At 46.7% G+C, this 20,825-nt stretch overlaps 1 protein-coding gene across 1 annotated transcript; it reads right to left on the bottom strand.

Moving 5' to 3' along the window:
- Positions 1 to 406: 406 nt before the first annotated feature.
- tpcn2 (two pore segment channel 2) lies at positions 407 to 19,163 on the bottom strand. The gene is made up of 25 exons (XM_031738310.2): positions 18,874 to 19,163; positions 15,984 to 16,039; positions 15,700 to 15,776; positions 11,881 to 12,058; positions 11,679 to 11,795; positions 11,412 to 11,518; positions 10,304 to 10,376; positions 9,590 to 9,689; positions 9,439 to 9,504; positions 9,294 to 9,358; positions 7,616 to 7,707; positions 7,350 to 7,431; positions 6,850 to 6,939; positions 6,633 to 6,752; positions 6,477 to 6,536; positions 5,790 to 5,918; positions 5,497 to 5,546; positions 5,213 to 5,309; positions 4,041 to 4,112; positions 3,891 to 3,964; positions 3,685 to 3,790; positions 3,255 to 3,337; positions 3,090 to 3,171; positions 2,418 to 2,509; positions 407 to 2,325 (listed from the first exon to the last, which is right to left on the bottom strand). The coding sequence occupies exons 1-25, from the start codon at positions 19,022 to 19,024 to the stop codon at positions 2,247 to 2,249; spliced, it is 2,298 nt and encodes a 765-aa protein (XP_031594170.1). The 5' UTR covers positions 19,025 to 19,163; the 3' UTR covers positions 407 to 2,246.
- Positions 19,164 to 20,825: the final 1,662 nt, after the last annotated feature.

Here is a 20,825-nt window from a genome sequence, read left to right as displayed (position 1 = left end):
GATCCTGACTGTGTTCAGATGCTTCCACCAGAAACTGATGCAGAAAAGACACAGAGCATCATTAGATCATTACAATAATAATAATTATTACTGAATAAGTAATCGCCATCGGCCCCTCTGGACAATGGCGTGATATGGCAGCCTCGCTTCTGTCAGTCTGTGGCTACAACTGTAGCTGCCTCCACCAGTGTGTGAATGTGAGAGTGAATGAATAGTGTAATTGTAAAGCGCTTTGAGGGTCTCGAAAAGCGCTATATAAATGCAATCCATTATTATTATTATTATTATTATTATTATCATAAGTGTCATAAGATTCAGAAGACATAAAAATATTGAGCTGGACTTCATTAGGAGAGAGTGCACACTACAGCGAGCTGATGGAGTGAACGGAGACACGAGAGACGTCTTTGAGTTTCAGAAAAATATTTATTTTAAATCTGATTTTGGGACATTCATACAAAAAGTGAGTTTTTCCCTTTTTACCCTTGGAGGTAGCAGCCCTGCACCACTAAACTCTCAGAACACGCTCGTCTAAAGCCTCAGCACGCCCTGAACGCCACATACAGCAGAAAGCATGAACAGGCACGTCCGTGTGTTCCTCGGCGTGCTGCGTGTGTCCTACTGACCATCAGCAGGAAGTCTGACATCAGGTTTCATGGAAAGCTCTGCTACGCTCGGCCTCGGGCCAGAAACACAGCAGAGATCAGATCTGGTGTCATTCCAAGAAAAAAACGTGTTTTATTTCCTGACAGACGAAACAAAGTCTCCAACAGGTCACTGCTTTCAGGCGTTTCCTGGTTTCTGGACAGTTTGTCCTTCACATGAGGGGAAACCGAATGAAGTCGAATGAAGCGGAAACCTCTAAAGAACGACGCTGCAGCTGCAGCTGCAGCTCGGGCATCAGAAACCATCAGTGATGTCCTTCCTGTGCACACGGCAGCGTTTCTATGTTAAACGTCTCGATGAACCCGAGCGGCAGACGCCCAGCGGCGACTCAGCTCCAGCCGATCTGCAACATTTTCCTCTGATGTGTTTGTCGCTGCTGATGACCAGGTCAGAGCAGGAAGTGAGGAAAGCTTCAGCAGCTCAGGCTGCGAGTGTCCACAGACGACACATGCATCTATAAGAAAGTCAGGAAACACGGACCTGCAGGATGAGTCGGTCCCTGCAGCTCGTGTCTCTATCTGCAGATTAAGAGGATTTTAAATAAACGTGTTCCCCGCAGCCTGCAGTGCTGTTTATCCAGTTTGACAGATGTAAGAAAAAACCCGAGCACTGATGTTTCTGTCCACACGTGGGGACATGGCTTCCTGTCATCGTGGACAGGTTCACGCTTCCTCAGCAACGTGGGTGTTGGCACTATTTCTCCGCTTCCACTGAGCGAGTTCCATCACACTGAAGACAAGGCTGGAGTCACAGCAGAGATCAGCCCAGAAGTCATTACCGTCTGCTCGGCGTCTCGCAGTGATGGAGACATGTCTCCGTCTTATGTTTGGCTCAGAAAGAGTAAAAAGACGTGTTTTTGTGAAACCGCAGTGATCTGTGATGGATTTACTTTAACATCTCATCATCCTTACATGTGAAAGGTGTCAGCCTCTGGCTCCGCCCTGAACTCGATGAATGAACAGCGCTGCAGAGCAAATGTGCGTTTTTTAAACCTTTGTGTTTCCCTGACGTGACCTTTCTGACCTGAGCCTACGAGCGTCTGCGAGGATTTCACACCAAACAGTCTGAGGTAAATCTCAGAGTGAATGTGTGCCGGTCAGGCTGGTGTGTGCTGCGTAACGCGACTCTGTCAGATGGCTTCAGTCTGCAGTGAACGGAGACCCGTCTCCTGGAGGTTACAGCGCCGGTTTGATGAGACGGTGTTCTTGGATTTGATTGGCTGTTTGTCTGCAGAGCAAATCTGATGTACAGGACTCGCGCTGCCGTTGGATTTGTGGTTTCAGCTCTGCTCAGCGGCGCTCTGGTCGGCCAATTAAAAGCTGCAGCTGCTCACACTTCAGTTTGTTTTGGCAGCTTTTAAATGCGGCTGCAGCTTTTTCTGATTTCACAGTTTGATTTAAATGAGCCCAGGTGTTTCTCAGAACAGGACTGGACTCCACTGCAGGGGTTTTACTTGGAAATACTCAGAAGTGTGATTCCTGCTGGACTCAGCAGACATTATGCATTTAATATTTTACAGGAACTTAAAAATGAACTAGCAGAAGAGCCTCGCCCTGCCCGCGCTGCGGCATGCGCCGCCGTCACCACTGCAGCTGTAAGTGTGGATGCTGGTGCAGCTGGCACACCAACTCCTCCTCTGTGGGCTCCTGGACCTGCTCCCTGCAGAGACACGGGACCCACGGGCAGGCAGTGAGCGTGGACTCAGGTTTGTCAAGTATAGCACTGAGATTCAATAAATAATAAATTCCCACCTGAATATGAGCTGAACCGAGGTTTCATATCTGATCCTCTCCACATCGATCACAGAGCAGCTGTGACTGCGGTCCCACTTGTAGATGAAGTTCTGTTAGGACAGAAAGACACACGTCAGACCCTCAAAGCAAAAAACTGGAAAAACCCAAACAAATGTTTACAAGACACAACAAAGCGGCCTGTGCACGGTGCACGGTGCACGGCGTGGGTGCAGATTACAGGGGGACACCTGCCCTCAGACATTTAGAAAGAATCAATCTGATCGTCACCAGGAAGAGAAGCTCGTTTAAAACAAACTACGACACCTCCTGCAGGCGTGTTTCTCCCGAACTCCGAAACAGGAATATTAACATTCCTGCTGCCGTGTAATCTGAGCAACCTGAAAAAGCGAGGATGTCCGACATTTCTGAGAAGGTTTTGCTTTCTTACAGAAGTGTCACAGTCGGGAACGCCGCAGGTTCCTGCTCATATACTTCAATGTCGTTATTATCAGGATGTCCTAAAAACTCTTTCTGATTAAGAAGAACGCCGAGTCGCCCCTGAGACTTTCAGCTGCCCCTCTCTCACTTCCTGCCGCCGGTTCAGGTTGCGTCCTTTTGTTTCCAGCTCGCCTCTTTCTGATGAAGATGAAGTTCAAACCTTGTCCTGCATCGATCGAGCGAGTCTCTCACCTCTAAGATGAGCGCCACGAACAAGTTGACCCACATGACCGACGAGATGAGCCACCAACACACGAAGTAGATCTTGGACCACCTGGGAAGCAAATCATCATCATCATCATCCTCGCAGTAACCACCATAATCAAGCCGCTGAGTTTAAACCGTGCCGTTTCTTACTCTGTGGTGTATCTGCTGTAGGCGTCGATGAAGGCCTGCCAGTTGTTGACGATCATGACGTCGTAGAGTAAAATGATGGCAGCCTGAGCAGAGAGACGGAGGACAGACGCTTCAGCACGTTTCTCAGTAATCGCCATTTTATCCCAGAGCCTCTAACTGAGCCGTGAGCAGGCTTACTGAAATAAAACTTTATTTACACAGAAAAAGTCAAAGATGGTTCAGAGGAAGCTAGAAATGCAGTAAAATCAGAAAAAGTCCCAGAATCCTCAGAGAGATCCTCGATCAGATAAAAAATCCTCTAACCGAGGATCTGACGGTGCAGGTACACGAGGACAGAGACGCTGAACAACAAAAAACTCAATGACTCCTGCTCGGTCTGAACTTCAGGTTCAGGTGAGAGGCCGTCTGCACTCATCCAGGTGTGACTCACGCCAAAGTCGTCAAAGTTGTTGGGCCAATACTCGAGCTGCTCGTAGGTGCCGCACGCCACGCTGAAGTTCGAGGTGATGTTCTCCATGGAGGTGTTGGCCGGCACACTGACACGCAGACACACAGAATGACACGAGAATGTATTCATCAACACGTCTCAGTTTACGTCTCGGCGTGCTCAGACGCTCCGTGCAGACGACTTCTTACCTCGACTCAGGAGGAGGTTTAATGGCGCCCTCGAAGAGCCAGATCCCAAACACAGCAAACACGTAGTACACCACCTGCACGCAAACAGCACGTCAGCAGCTTTTAGATTCACAGCACATCAGCTGACCCACACACGCTGACATCACTCACCACCAGGATCCCCGCGAACGCTCGCAGGTTCTTCACCAGGTCCAACAGCGTGCTGGCAACCAGAGCCATGAGCTGCAGAACAGGAGCAACGTACAGACTGAGTGAGAGGGCGTGATTCGCTCTGTTTGCTTCCTTTCTTTGATTGTCTCTGTGCAGGAAGTTCATGTTTTAAGCTGCCGCGTGAGGAACGCTGTTTTATAACTTAAAACTGTTGTTCATTCAACTGCTTCTTTCACATGGATGCTTCTTTCACTCTTTCAAACTGTCCTCTCTGTCCAACATGTGGACTCGAACCAGTGTCCACATGTTGGACAGAGAGGACAGATGGTTTGAAAGTGTAAGAAGCATCTATGTCCACTGTGATCGACCATCTGAGGGCGGGGCTTATGACACCAACTGTCTGCCATCTATAATCCAGTCTGAGATCCTTCCCAGCCGCCTTCACGCCCACTCACACCCTGGGCCATGTGACCTCAGTAAGTCACATGATAGGGTGGGGCTAGGTTTCACCCAAAACCTTGGCTGATTGTGACCTTCACCCACTTTCACACCTTGGTGTAGAGGACCAATATGGTGTCCACGGCCCTCTTGGGGACACTCCTATAAGGCTTAAGTCTGGGACTCTCCACCAATCGCTGCTCTTAGAACTGAAGAAGCTTCTCGAATGAAACGTCTTTAAGAAAGTTAAAGAAGTCCAGACGCTTTTGTTTCCGAGCTCCTTGGACTACGATGAGCTGGAGGACTGAGGAGCGTCACTGACAGACTCTCAAACTGTTTTTGTTCCAAATCTGCCTGCAAATTCAAAAGGAGCTCATATTTTCCTGAATGGGACATTTTCTTAGTTAAAACAGTTTCTATGCTTTCTGTGTTCCACTGTTAATAAAACCTGAGTTTATGGAAGCGTCCCAACGTTTTGCAGCTGGGATTGAATTTTTCTCACTTTTTGAAAAGCAGATGAAGCTCGATGGTGAAACAGAGATGAGGCGCTCCTTCAGGAGGTGATGTAAGAAGCAGCGAGACACTTTCTGACGGCGCTGACTCACAAACATAAACCTGACCTGACTGTCACACATAAAAGCATTTATATACTTTTTCTCTGTAACTGTGAAAACAGTGTTTGGATATGATTCGTCTAACTCTGACAGACGACGTGTTTGAATCTGTAATCGTACCTTGATGTCTGGGATGATGCGCAGGAAGCGAAAAACAATCAGCAGGTTGACCAGACGGATCATCTCCCACAGCGAGACGCTGTGAGTGGAGGGTTCCCTGCGGTCAGAGGTCAGCATTTTTAAAACACGCGTGTCTTTGAAGCTCCAGGTGTAAAACATGAAGTCTTACACATGAAGTGAGCTGCTGGAGATGATTTTCACTCATTCGCTGGACTCGAGTGGGACTTCTCCCACAGAAACACACAAAAGGCACAAAACTGAATTAAAGAGAGAGATGAACTCACCACTGAGAATACGGAAGCCTGTAGGTGATAAAAATGGTGATCTGCAGGGCCTGAAAGGAAGCAGGGGACACAAATGACCCTCCAGATTTCACACTTTGCAGGTCAACTGCAAACCGAACCACGACATGCTGTCCGGCGTGGTTCCTGCAGGGTCGTTACTAATGAAACTGACCAATCATATTACTGTGATGTCATAGATTTGGAGAACAGACGGGCAAACTGCCAAATACTCGATTTAAAAAGATGAAGACTTGAGCTTTGATGGTGAACGTTAATCAGACGAGTTTGGTTACCAACAACAGGACGGTGAGGAAGCCGTCGAAGATGTTGTTCCTGTAGGACAGGTAGCCCTGCCAGCCGAACGCAAAGATCTTCACACACATTTCAAACAGGTAGTAGAGGATGAAGCACAGGTTGATGATCTGAGGGGAGATCAGGGAGAGTGACATCAGCTCATTGCTGATATTTTCGCTTTGAGCAGAAAAGTCTGCAGATGTGCAAAAATCTTTGAAATTCTTTAAATAACTCATTCTTTAAAGAGGAAGTCCAAACTCTGACCCTGTGATGAAAGTCCTGCAGTATCTGTAACTTTACTAACTTAGCGTCCCTTAAAAATGCAGTTTTAGATTAATGCTAATAACAAGTTGACTTTTGCGATGCAGGCAAATGTCTGTCAGTGAGTTTACTGCAGTCATGCATCCAAAACAATCTGCAGCAAGACAAGATTTCAGGTCCTTGTGACAGCGACAGTCTGACCTCAGCGTCCACGCGCTGCGTGTGAGCATCACTCACATACTTGCTAATGCAAACCAATAACCTTCAAAATAAAATCTTAGAATTTCACCAAACTGGAGCTCCGCCTTCATGGGCGGGCTGTTAGTACAGTGACCTCACAGCAGCCATATTATTGGTCACATGATGTCATTAACAACGCTTACATTAAGTCAGCACATTTACACAGTGAGTGCGACTGTTTTCACCTCCAAGACGAAGTTGTCTCTCTCTTCTGTGGACTTTTCAGAGTTCAACACCAGGACAGTCTGAAACACACACACACACACACACACACACACAGTTGATGTTACAACAGGCTGACCCGCTCTGTGTGTGTGTGTGACTATGTGTGTGTTACTTACACATATACACACAACATTGGCCAGGGCCACAGCGTTTCCAAACAAAATGAGATAGTAGTGACTGAAGATCAGCTGGAGTCTCTGCAGGGTGGGAGAGCTGTACTGAGGCAGAGGAGGGTGCTGAAACACACACACACACACACACACACACACAGAGTCAGACACAGTCACAGAGATGTAACGCTGAACATGTCTGGGCCCGTGGCCCCGGTTCTACCTCCTTGATGCAGTCTTTATCGAGTTCATCAAAAATCTTGGTGAACTGCTCTCGATCCATGAAGCCGACGTCTTCGTACTGCTGCGCTACCTGAAGAGGAACAATACATGAAGTTATGTTAAAGGCTTTCAGGAGGTCCAACTGAAGACAGGCTGAGAGGGTTTGCACATGTGCAGAGGAGGGAGAGGGGATATGTCAGACGAACAATGACGAAGATGGAGCTGCCAGGCAGGAGGAGGAGAGGAAGACCTCAGAGGAGGTTCATGGATGTAGTGAAGGAGGACATGCAGAGGGTCGGTGTGACAGAGGAGGATCCTGAGACAGGAGGAGGTGGAGCAGATGAGCTGCAGCAGATGAGCTGCTGTGGGGAGGTCTAAAGGGAGCAGCTGACAGAAGGAGGTGAAGGTTCTTCTTCTTCTGCATAAAATAAGGAACAGACTGCCTGTGTGTGTGAGTGTGTGTCTGCATGTGTGTGTGTGTGTGAGTGTGCGTGCTCTGACCATAGTGATGGCTGCTCTGTAGTATCTCTTCATCTTGACCCTGGACATCACCTCCAGCACAGCGTCGACACGAACGCGCTCCCTAAAACAGAGACAGGTGTGTGTGTGTGTGTGTGTGTGTGTGTGTGTGTGTGTGTGTGTGTGTGTGTGTGTGTGTGTGTGTGTGTGTGTGTGTGTGTGTGTGTGTGTGAGAGATTACTCCTCATATTGAAGCGTTTCCTCTGAAGCGATGACAACAACACTGCACCTGCTTGTTGGAGTCTTACCCAGCAGCCCGTCGGGCTCCCTGACAGGTGAGGACCTGGAAAGCTGCCCGGATCCCGAGTCGTCTCCTGAGGAATGACGTTTGGACCGACATCTGGACAAAAACACCAGCGGAAAGATTTTGTGAAGATCTCTGACTGCGACTCTGCTGCAGCATGAAGCTCAGAGCATGTTAGACAAACATGGACACTCGGTATCAAAAAGCAAACGTGCAGACTTCCCTGGATGTCTGAGATCTTTTGTGGGATTTTTCTGCCACTCTGTTTGTTTCTGCAGGGCGATGAGGTGACTTAAAGGCCTGCAGCTTTAAAATCCACTGAGATGCCTCTAATCCTCCAGCAGGTGGCAGTACTGGCTCGTGTGGAGCTCTGAGGGGGATTGTCCTCCTGCTGGTTTCTGTTTGACTCACAGCGAGCGAGTCAAGATTACTTTTACAAACTGATGAGTAAAAATGAAAAAACCTGTTTCTTCACTCGGTGCACATTCATATTTCCCCCACGTGATTCTGCAGGACGTAAACTGCAAACATCTGTAAGGTCACCTTACACGATGTGCAGACCAAAGCACAAATCTTACAAGGTTTGTGCTTTGGTCTGCACAGGTGCACCTACAGCACCTGTGCAGACAGAGCCGCGTATTCAGAATAAAACAAATCCTGGTTTTGGTGTTTAATCCACATGATGTGGGTCATGGGTCAGTGCTGCCGCAGAACCCTCAGCTGGGACAAATCCAGAAGAACAACACAGAATTACTAAACTGGTCTGAGAGTTTTTAGGAGATGCAGTTTGAAAATCACAGGAGACATCACTGTTGAGGCCCCGTGTTCAATCTGCCCACCACCCGCCCGGTGGGGTGACAACAGAACCACAAACCTGTCAGGCTGAGGAATAAATCAAATCTCCAGGTGTTGGAGGAAGTTTAACTATGAAAAGTATGAAAATGACACGATCAGACATTTTCATTATTTTAGATCAAACTTCCTGCACAGCTACCGAGCTGACGTGGTTGTGAGGTGGGCGTACGACGGTCCACATGCAGACCTGTGAAGGCCGTTAAAGCCACACTCGACATGACAAATGAATAAACGATGGATCTGCGCGGGCCTTGATGTGACTCTCGTTTCCTGTGCGGTCGTCACTGAAACTGAGTTTGAACCACCGACCCAAACCTACAGAGTCCCGTTTGCTGCACAAACCAAAGAAGGAAAGAACGAGTAAACACGAAAGGAAGCAGTGGAAGAAAACACGAGTGAAGTGTGAAAACGAGCGGTTCAGCGTGGCAGGCGAGCGGAGGTCTGGTGTCGGGGTGCACGTTAATACAAACGAGACGTTTCTGTGAATAAAAAGGAAAATCCAAGAGCACGAATCAGCAGATTAAAAAGTGCTTGACAAACCACAGTGAGACTGTGCTGTGCATTGTGGGAAATGTAGGCGTCAGCAGCCTGAGCTCGCTCTAACGTGGGATCGTCCGTGTGCCACGTGATCCGCCTCTCGTAACGAGACCATTACCTCACGCGATGAGGCTCTGGGCTTGTTTTTCCCCGTTTCCAACACAAAACAGACATCACAGCTCGTAGACACGCCCACATTTCCAGCTGGGTGCAGCCGCCGCCGCGTGTTGAGTCAAAATAAATCCCTGAAGCAAAGACTGGAAGAGCTCAGTCATGTGTGAGTGACTCACCAGCAAATATCCCCTGAACTGGTTGTAGATGATGGCTGTCAGTAGGTTCATCAGACAGTAGGTTCCTGCCGGGACGACGAACACATTCCTCTGAGCCTGCATGTCAAACACCTCAATGATGGCATAATAAATAACGGCTGCTTACCAATGACGCTGAAGGCCACGAAGAAGATGGCGTAGCCTCTGTTTAGGGAGTAGGCGGGGATCATCACTGTGACACAGCAAAAAAAGATGATGACATTAACATTAAACTGTGGCGTGACTGTGGCGTGACCGTCGTGCGACCGATCGTGTACCATCAGGGTTGTTGGCTGTGGTGAGCAGCACCAGCAGAGAGGTCAGGGAGCTCGGCAGGTTTCTGAAGTGTAACTCCCACTCGCCGTTCTTCTTTGGGTCCTGAGCACAAACACAGACATGGAGCGATGAACCGACACCAACACCAAACCCGCAGTTCCTCTGACGTCCAGCAGAGGCAGCAGTGAGTCAGTCCCATAGACATAGCAGAAATAAACTGTTTGCTCTCTGTGGATCATGTCTGTACGGGGGGAGGATGTTTCTGTAACTCAACTCTTTAAACGGATTTTGCATTATTAGGGGCGTGGCCTCTTTGACTGACAGGTGGATGGTGACACAGGCGGCTGAAGCTGCTAGCTTCACCTGAGCTGGACCTCTGCACCGTGTTTGTGCTGTTGGAGCCTTTTGGAGCATTTTAATGACATCATGTGACCAATAACATGGCTGCTGTGAGGTCACTGCACTAACAGACCGTTAAAGAAGGCGGAGCTTCAGTTTTGGGATATGATTTCAAAAATCCTGAGCACATGTGGTTAGCATTATGGTTGCTGTAAGGTTAGTGTCATTTTTTATTTAAACAAATGTGTGTGTCCACACACACACACACACACACACACACACACACACACACACACACACACACACATATATAACATGTCCGTACAAAGCCAGTGTGTTAAGTTTAACAGGGCGTGTTCATGAACACCTGAACTCACCTCACTTTTAGCAAACAGCAGCATGCCGATCATAGTGAAGAGGCAGAGGTGTAGAGCCAGCAGCAGGATGACACTGTGGAGACATCACACACACAATGTTTAACCTTTAACCCACAGCTGCTCCTAAACTCTGATTAAAGCTCATCATCATCATCAGCTGACACACTTATTAAACGTTATATTGGGAGATGTTCTGAATCTTAATGATGATTCTGATGAACCTGCTCTTATTCTTTAAGATTTCTCAGCCTCGATTCAAACGCGCTGTCGTCTCGTTCACTGAACTGTGGTGGCAGTGTCGTTCTTTTAAATATTTCCTTATAATAAACTCAGTATTAATCACGTGGAGATTAGTCATCTTATCTTCAGGATGATAACAGACGTAGTCTGAGACTGAGGATTCCCTGCGTGCCCACTGAGGGGCGTCGTCAGTGGGCAGGCAGAGCTCAGCTGTGTGGGCCAATCGTACAGCACCAAATCTGTTCAAAGGAGGAAGATGGAGGCAAAAGTCCTGAAGCAGTTTTATGGTTTTCAAGAATGAAGCTGTACCGGTTTAAAAAACAAAAAGCGAGCAATCATTTATTCATTTTAGAGTCAGGGTCACTGCTTTGCTAACAGCGGCTCTAACAGCTTCCATCGATGAGCAGCCTGCGGCCACAGTCTGAGGAAGCAGCGAGAGAAGTGAGAGTGCGCTGAAGTCTGTGGTGGCTTTTTTATTCAACGAGTCAGAAGTGAAATTAGAAATAACAAACCAAGTGAGAGTTTCATTCTAGTTTCAGCACAGATCACAGAAAATAGCGACCAGCGTGCCGCTCTGTGCCGGCTGACCTCACGACACAGGAGGAGGTCCGGCGGTCTGAACGAGAGCTCGCACAGGTGAAGCAGGTGAGGTTCATTCCTGACATTCAGCTAACGCCCAGCAAAAAAATCTCTTTGAATCTTTCATTTCATGTATTCTGCGATGGTCAGAGGAGACTTTGAGATTTGCTCACACTCTCTCCATCTCACCACTGCCGTTTGGATTTAACGCGACGACACAAATGATGTGGGTGAGTTGTGCTTCCTGAACAGCAGAGCACGTCCCAACAGTCTGACAGGTTTGGGATACCTGGCGATCTCCGGCAGCGTCCTCTTGATGCACTTCAGCGTCTTCTTCATGAGCGAGGAGTTCTGCAGGAGGAAGAACGGCCGCAGGAGCCGCCGCACCCTCAGTTTCTGACGAAGAAAGGAAAGAAGAGACGCACCTCCATTCTCCATCAACCCGGGATTTTATTTTGACAGGTTTACTTTTACGTCCCCTGACCTTTGACCTTTCTGTATTTCTTCATTCTTCAGTTTTAGCAGAAAAATCAAACCTGGACTATTTGAACCTCACCTCATCACACACCATGCTGACGGACAGCACCCAGTCGATGACAGAGATCGAAATGACCACAGTGTAGCCAATCAGCCATTTGCTCTTCCTGAACTCCTCCCAGCCAATCAAATAGCTCTGCGAAAAAAAAACACATCCAGAACTGGATTGATGGGAAAGTTTACTCTGATTAAATGTGTTTTCCCGGGTTTTCCCCGCTCACCTTAACAGCGACGTCTACAGAGAGGATGATGAGGCAGATCATCTCGATGCTCTCGGTGAGGCCGCAGGGAGGCTGCCAGGCTGGAGAGCGATGCCGGGGGTCCGAGGACATGGAGAAGGAGGACGGGCGCTCCATGAAGGCCAGCAGCAGCACCACCGCAATGGTCAGACCCAAACCCCTGAGGGCGGAGCGAGAGGAGGACTCTTTAAACTCGTACCACAGAAACACTGCGAGCGCTCTTCCTACCCTGCACCATCAGGCTGGGTGGAGCTGCAGCAGGTCATACATGATCAGCATGCTTTAAAATCCTCAGCCTGTTGCACTACAGGCGGCACAAGTTCTTCATTTGTGGCTGCGAGAAGCAGAAACATATCTTTGACTTTTAATAAACATCACGTTGGCTGCTAACCAATCAGCAGCAGCTGTTCTCAGGTTCCCATATTCCCACATGGCCTCATTCATTGGGAATGAAAACCATGATAGTAAACACCCCCCCCGAGGTCACTGTCGCTGTGACTCTTTAAAGTGTCTCACAGAAAACTGATCTGAGGTCTTGACGCTCTCGCTCACAGCTCAGAATAGGACCCAGCTATTTTTAAAGCAGTGTCCACGGAAAGAGCCACGACACTCAGAGCCACACTGGACACGTCTGTGACACTGTGGGACACTGTGGGACACTGTGGGACACTGGAAATAAGGAGCAGGTTTTACTGTAGGTACAACTGCAGCTGGTTATAAGGCACAAAAAATGAACTCTGTTATTTCTGTTAATAACTGTTAAAGTCATTTTAATGCAGACAGAGCAGAACATGTTTTTCCATTCAGCCTCTCTTTGTTGGTCTCAGTGCCAAAGTTACTGAGTGCAGAAAAACAGGAAGTTAAGAGAAGCTGATGCAGCATCTAAGTCGACTGTTTCATGTCAGTGTTTTCACACATGGAGAGACTTTGTTAAAAAACACATCGATCAGACATTCTGAGCACTGACAGGTGAAGAGAGTCAACCTCTCACCTGTTAGTGGGCGGGATCTATCAGGCAGCAGGTGAACATCTTGTCCTCAAAGTTGATGTTAAAGGAAGAAAAAAGGCTTTGAGCCAGTTTGGCAGTTTGGGTCAGTGCATCTGCAAACCTGCAGCTCTGTGTTCCCGGCCTGCGGGGGGCGGGATCTATCAGAGTGATCGGGATGTGCTGGACACACAGTCCGATCCACAGAGCCCCCCCTCACAGAGGGACTGACAGGACCTGCTGCTGACACGTTGGTGCAGATACTAGAGATGGCACGATACCACTTTTTTATGTCCGATACCGATATCATAAATTTGGATATCTGCCGATACTGATATGAATCCGATATAGTGTGTTTTTCAATCAATAAAACTTTTTTTTAATATCTTGCTGCATTTTGTATAAGTTCATACTCAAGTTTAAAAAAACAACAACACTAAAGCTATTCTGTTATACCTGTATGTAAAAAATACACTGCACCCAAAATATTTCATAGTTCAGCAACACTGATCAATCTAATAAACTTAAACCTGCTCCATCCTCCCTATTCTGGTATTTTAAAGAGTACTTAGCAGAAATATTAAGCAACCTAACTAATAGGGTTGCAAACTCCCAGCAGAAAAAAATAGAGAACCACCCCCCACCCTCCACCTCATGATGCTTAATCGATGTAATCAACTTTAATTTGATGCATGTGTAAAAATAATTCACAATAAATTATTTATTTTTCCACAATAATTAAATAGATTCAACATCTTTCTTCAACAGAATTGCAGAATGCACAGATGGTACCTTCCCAAAGGAAAAAGTACTATAGCTTACTAGGGTATATTAGACTTAACAGTTACTATATACAGTAATGGACTTCTATACATTTTACATCAGATTAAAACTTTGGGTGTAAGATTCAGATAATTATTTATTAAAAGCTAGATATTTTAAATGAGAATAAGAAAGTAAAAGTATGTCTTTGTGCCCCTTTTCCCTGTTAATGCTCTATCGGCCCCTGGCTAAACTTTGCTAGATCCGCCCCTGCACAGTTACCAGCCGTCAGCTACGTGAAAAGGATCCTGGTGTAGAAAGTAATATTAAATACATTCTAACAACAGCTTATCAAGCTTAAACGTGCTGCTGTTGTTCAGCCGCTGGTTTCCTCTTTCTGGTGCAAAGTGGGCCAAAAACAAAGAAGAGAGATGGACTCAAAGCCGATCAGCTGATCATTGATCAGTTTCATGATTGATCAGTTTCATGATTGAAGTATCAACAGCAGAGGGAGAGAGAGAGGCAGTCGCTCCATATATCGGTTGTTAAGCTTAACATGGGAACGCTTTACAAACATTCAGAGATGAACTTACACACTTGCTTTACTTCTCTCTGGGATAACTTCCTCGGAGATGAAATGCTGGTTTGGTAGCGAGGCTACAAATGCTCAACCAGACCGCCGAGAGGTCTCGCACGCCACAGCCGCTCTATCACGTGACGCACACTGCTCCGACGTGCTAAGGTTATGAGCTGAGTTACGCCATGTCGCAAGTTTTGTGAGGTGCTTTTGTGATGTTTAATGGATCCGATTACATTTTTTATTTCTCTCCGATATCCGATCCAGTAATTTAGGTCAGTATCGGACCGATACCGATACGTAATATCGGATCGGTCCATCTCTAGCAGATACCACAGCACGCCTGCAGGGGTGGAGCGGAGGCCACGCCTCACAGGTCAGGGGGACCGACGCAATATTAGGCAGGTGGTCATAATGTTATGTCTGGTTGGTGTAAATTCTTGTTTTTGAATGAGCGACCGTGCTGTGAAATCTATACAAACAGATATTAGAGGATAACTGAGCACTACAACTGTTATTATTTAATTCTCCTTGCTTCTCTTAAATTGGGCTTCTTATAGCGAACATGTAAGATCATGTGTACATGTTCAGTTTCGTGCAGTCACAGCGATGCAGCAGAAGCAGTGCAGGACTCGTGTGTGTTCGGTGTACTCTGCACCATCTCAAAGTGCCTTACATCAGCGGTCCCCAACCCCCGGGCCACGGGCCGGTACCGGGCCGCGAGAGTTCAGGCTCGGGTGTGAAATTGATGGTTTTCAGGGTTTTTATCGTTAACTTGGTTTCCCAGGATCTTTGTAGTTGTGCGTCTTATTTTGAAAGAAATATTTACACGTTACCATAGCGACCAGAGAGCATTATGGGGCAGAGAGGAGGATGTTACTCTCAGTGTTGTTGGTGCATTTCAGGAGGACGCTGCTGATAAAGTTACACAATTACACAGTGAATTTGCGTTTATTATTATATTTATGAAACACCACAGTTTGTGTCTCGGTGGTTTTATTTTATTTTGTTGTATTTATCCGCCTTAAAGGCCAGTCTGTCAAAATATTGTCTGACTTAAATCGGTCTGTGGCGCAGAAAGATTGGGGACCGCTGCCTTAAATCCCCTCTCTGCATCATTCTGATGCTCAGTTCGAACTTCAGCAGGTCGTCTTCACCGTGTCGAACACGCCTAAATGCACTGAGTAGGTGCCACGTGATTGGCTGATTAGATAACTGTGTTAACGAGCATTTGAACAGGTGTTTCCAGTGAGTGTCTCAGCTTACCTGAATAAGAAAAGTACAGTTTGCATTTACCATGTGGAAATAACTGAAATGGTAAATTTCTGGAGCTCCACGACTGCATGCAGCAGGGACAGAGGTCAGAGGTCAAAGGTCAGAGTTTTCCTGCTTTTTCTCCTCACAATTTCCACATTTTGCTGTTGCTCTGAACTCCATGAACTCCGGCAGAGTTTGAGTTAGACGCAGAGCTGCTTACCACTGGATTATCCCAGAGTAGTACCATCGATACAGGCGGAGGGAGCCGGCATCCACTCGGTGGTTGATGGAGCGGTACTGTAAGCAGGAAAAATACTTCAGTACAAATAATAATCTATATGTGTTTTAGTTTGTCTATAAGTATAGGGACAATACTTTCATGCAGGCTTTCTTTCCAGAAGCTCTCACAGTGCAGGAATCATGAAGGAGGTTGAGAGTGGACGATCCTACAAAGGCTCTCTAACATCAAACATGATGAAAAAAGAAAAAGTTCCCTTCTCTCACCTTTATGGCGTCCTCGAGGAACACAACAGCCTGTTGGATGTAGAGTTCCTCATCACCTGTGGATGGTGAGAAAAGACAGAGTGAAATATAACGATCTGAAGAGTATAGAGGAGACAGTTTGGGGCCCGGCTGGGCTGAGGGGAGCACGGAGAGGGCAGCCGAACCACAGCAGTAAGCACAGGAGCTTCGTATTTAATACCAGAGTGAAAACGTACACCTTTAACAAACAAACATGGTGCCAATGACACCAACAGGTGTCAGTAAGGCCCGTGTGTCCTTCTTTTATATACAGTCTATGTGTAATACAACACAGAGAAACATTTACTTCCTGTGGACAAAAATCAACATCATCAGAAAGAAAGTGTCCAGCCCAGTGAGAGTTTCAGTCAGACCTGGTTCAGGTTTGCACGGAGCTTCTGGCCTAATCCGATGAATCTGTCACTCTGGACTCAAACCTGTGACGGACACGTTTGTGCTGAATGTTCAGGTTTGGACAGAAACTCAGAAATAATGTGGAGACGCAAAGAGAGTCGACAGTTTAGCAGCTGTCAGGTGATCAAGTTTAACCACTCTGACCTTTCCATCCAGCACTTACACAGACATGACTCACACACACACACACACACACACACACACACACACACACACACACACACACACACACACACACACACCGACTGCTGCTGATCGATGCATCACAGCAGGATGTGTCACTGGGGGTGGTTGTGGTGGGTGTCACTGACAGGACAACACTTTAAACGGTTGCTGACACACACACACACACACACACACACACACACACACACACACACACACACACACACACACACACACTGCAGCAGCAGCAAGGTGTGAAAAAAACTCCACTGAAGTCATTCGAGTTTGGGTTTCTGTGAAATCTAGTTTTTGATTTGAAGCAATTTGAACATGAAAATATAAATTTGAGCCTAGAAAAAAGAAAATAAAACAATATTTTGAACATTTGAAGTGAAATAAAAATAAACTAAAAACAGGAAGTGTCTGCAGGTTTGGTGGTGGAGGATTTATTGAGTTTAATGAGACTGAGACGCGACTGTGAGTCAGGTGTGTGTTTCTTCTTAAACGTCCTCCACGTCTGTGTGACGGCCTTCTGGCTAACATTAACGGAGAACTCCACCCTCTGCTACGTCAGAGTGTTTCTGATGTTTACTGTGAGGATCGTTTGGTGCATTTTTGTGTTGCTTTGCTGTCAAATCTGAGTTTAAATGTAAAATCTGATGATTCCTCAATCAGTGAATCCACTGAGTCATTTAGCCTCTTCTTCTTCTGTGTTTCTCTTAAACACGCCACAGTTCAGAGTCACTCACTGATGACCTGAACTGCTTTTTTCCTCCAGCACTCAGACAGTCACCAAACACTGAATAACCAGCAAGTCAGAGGAAACAAAGGATTACTTATTGCAAGAAAAGACAAAGTAGTTAATAACTGGTGAAAACTTATGCTGCCTAATTATTACAGTGACTAAAGATCTGTGTAAATACATCATTAGTTTCTATGGAACATCTAATACAATGTGAGACTCCCACACAGACACATTCAGCTTCACCCGAACCTCAGAAACAGGCTGGACGTTCAGATATGATCACACGTAGAGAATAACCACAGACGGGAACACAGGGCAGACTTTAAGCCTTTAAACCAGGGGTGCCTGACTCATACAGGACAATCTGACCTTAAGTAACCAATAAAACCCTGCAGTACTGTGCAAAAGTCTTGAGCCACCTCCCATTTCTTGCTTATAAGGAGCCAGACTGTCCTGTAAGCAACAGCTCTCCAGATTTCTAAAGGTCTTTCTTTGGACACTGGCTGCTTCTTCACTCATCCTCATCCTCAGTCCTTGTACTTGACCATTTTCAAGGGGATGTTTTTATTCATTTGTTAAGTCACTAAACACTGAAAAGTTTAAGAAAACTGCACCGTGGAGGACAGAAGAAGTGTGAGGCCTAATAAAATCTATCTACAGTGTCTGAGAGGCATGTGCTTAAGAAACACAGGAGCTGAGAGCTGATGTGGACCTTCAGCTGATCGTCTGCTGTTCACTGAAGCCTCGCCAGGACTGTCTCGGTGGACGGGCAGCTATCAGGAAACCATTCTTAATGAAGGGAAACGGGAGGAAAGGCTGAGGAATGAAAATGACACAAGAGCTGGAGTGAAACTCGCAGGACCAGGTCTGATCCACATTCAGACCTCAGCATTACTGACTCAGTGTGGGAAACATCCAAAGGACAGCTGTGAGTGTCCTTCAGCCTGGAGATCCTCACAGAGACGACCGAGAGCTGAAGGATGAAGCTGCTCACACCAAAGATTCACTTTTTAGAAACGTACAAACTCTGTTTTTGTCTAATATGTTTGTCTGCACGTTTCAATAAATTGTGCACCTTTTAAAAACAGGGGTGGCTCAGGACTTTTGCACAGCAGTGTACTTTAAAAAGTACTTTCACATGTTTCAGTTGTTCCAGATGTTGTTCATCATCTGGAACAACAACATTTCACATCTTTGAGTTTTACTTACTCGTCAGTAACGCTGCCATCTCATCAAAACACCGGGAATAAGATTGGATTAAAATAATAAATAAAAGTAATCGGCGCCTTCGCTGCGTTCAGAGACAATGGACCAGTTCTGGCCCCCAAGCCTCATGTTTGACACCCCTCCTGTAAACTGCTGTGTGAGGAAGCTCTGACTCTGAAGCTGTGGGTGTGTTCAACCTGAGCCTAAAAAAAAACAAAAAACTACCTGCCTGCGCTCACCTGAGTAAATCAGCTGATCGGCTGATCCGGTGACCCTCGGTACTCACAACATGGCAACTTTTCCCAGCTCACTGCCTCACCTGAAAACTTAAAAGCCGCTCACCTGGCTCCCTGTCCACAGTGCACGAGTCCCCGGACACCGAGTACGGCATCTTCCTGCTGCCCGTGGCCCCTCCGCGCTCCGAGCCGGTCCTGGAGCCATAGTCCCCGGAGGCTTCGTCCAGGCTGCCGGACAGCAGGCTGTCCGTCTCCATCCGGCAGGTGAGTGACGGCTCAGATCAGAGTGTCGGAGTCCGTCCAAACTCCGGGACAACAACAAGAAGGCGCTCAAACAGAAAGCAGCGCAGCGTGCGGGAGGAAGTCCTCCTCCTCCTCCTCCTGCGCCAGTCAAGCTCCACCCACAGCACAGAGTCACGTGCTCAGAGCTGCTGGAGCAGGAAGTCAGCAACAAAAGTCAGGGGCGCTTTACCGTGTAAAGGTCATTAATCCTCACAGATAAACTCACCCGGAGAAAAAGGACGTGAGCGTCACAGTTACGTCACACGAAGACACGAAAACACTGTAAATAGTGACGGCGTTAACCAGGGACAACAGGGAAAACTGGCGTTTCTGTTGAATTTGGGTCAAATCAAATGTTGGAGTCGTTCTCACCACAAACACAGAATGAGTCTGCACCACTGAGATTATTAATCTGATCCAGCTACATGAGCCCACACCAGGGGTGTCAAAGATCAGGCCCAGGGGCCAAAATCCGCCCGGGAAGGAGTCCAGCCCGGCCCATTGGACAGCTTCAGGAAATATGAAGGAGGGCCGAAATGTTTGGACCTTTAAATGCATTTTGATAGGTTGTTCAGCTTTTCTTGCTGGTAAAGACTCCCAGCATGACCATTAGTAATGAAGTAATACATAAACAGTTAATTCCACACAAAATGACACTTTCTGTTTTCTAATTACAGCATCGCAGCTCTGACCACACGTTTGTTTTATTTCTTATTTCATCCCAAAGAGTCGTGCTGTCAGATTTCTGCATCGTGTATCTGAGACGTGTTCAGACATCTAAATGTGTATTTAAACGTTGGTGCACCGGTCCGGCCCACAGTATCAGAGCGTGCTGTATGTGGCCCAACGTGTAAAATGAGTTTGACATCTTTGGCCTGCGTCTAACACAGAAAATGATCCTGATAACAGTAATCTTTACTTTGTATTCATCATTTTTATTTGTCCTTCTGAGATGAAAAACAAGTTTTATGTGTTTTAGAGAATTTTAATCACCATTACATCATCATCAGATAACGTCTCTGATGGGAGAAGAGTCACATGACCCACACAAAGAAGCCAAGAACACATTCAACAGGAAGTTGATAACTTCTTAAGCTGGGCTCTCAGGCTTGGATGTTCCGGTGCAGACCAAGGAAGCCTGGCTTTGTTCGACTTCATTTGCAGCACTCACATCACTTCTGCTTTCGCCTCAGGAAACCGTAGTTTCGAGGCTTCTTTACACAGTATTCATTTAGTAAATTATGGACAGATTAAGACACATTTTTAGGACGTGGCCACGTTGTGTCACTGCTCTGTGGATGTTCAGTTCAGCCACGCCCACGTTAAGACTTTAAAACAGGACTTTGCGTTGCTTCCATCTTTTATGTACAGTCCATGATGGAGACTTCTTTTCTGCACTATAGGAGAGTTCAAAAGACAGATTAATAGCATGTCATAAAAGCGCCACAGTCTAATGAGCATGGCAGTTTAAGCACCACAACAAAGTGTCAAAGGTCACGTCAAGATGAAACGACCTCCGGATGTCGGGTTCCACCTCAGACACCGAACTCAGAGCTCTTGGAGTTTCTCCACAAGCTGCTCTTTAATTTTTAAATGCTTCATTTTTTTGTAAGGCAGAAAAAAAGGAAGGTGAGAGCTCAGAGGAGGAGGTGCCAGGTTTCAGAAGCCTGAGTCAGGAAAATAACAACACCTGAGTTTATGATGGGTAATAAATATCATGTAAGCTCGAGCTCTGAGCTGTGGGAATGGATGCGAGCCGGCTCTCTGCAGTCCTCC

The sequence above is a fragment of the Oreochromis aureus genome, linkage group 1 (assembly GCF_013358895.1).
Source record: "Oreochromis aureus strain Israel breed Guangdong linkage group 1, ZZ_aureus, whole genome shotgun sequence".
NCBI lineage: Eukaryota > Metazoa > Chordata > Actinopteri > Cichliformes > Cichlidae > Oreochromis > Oreochromis aureus.
The sequence above is the reverse complement of the archived record's forward strand: the minus strand, read 5'-3'. Positions and strand labels throughout refer to the sequence as shown.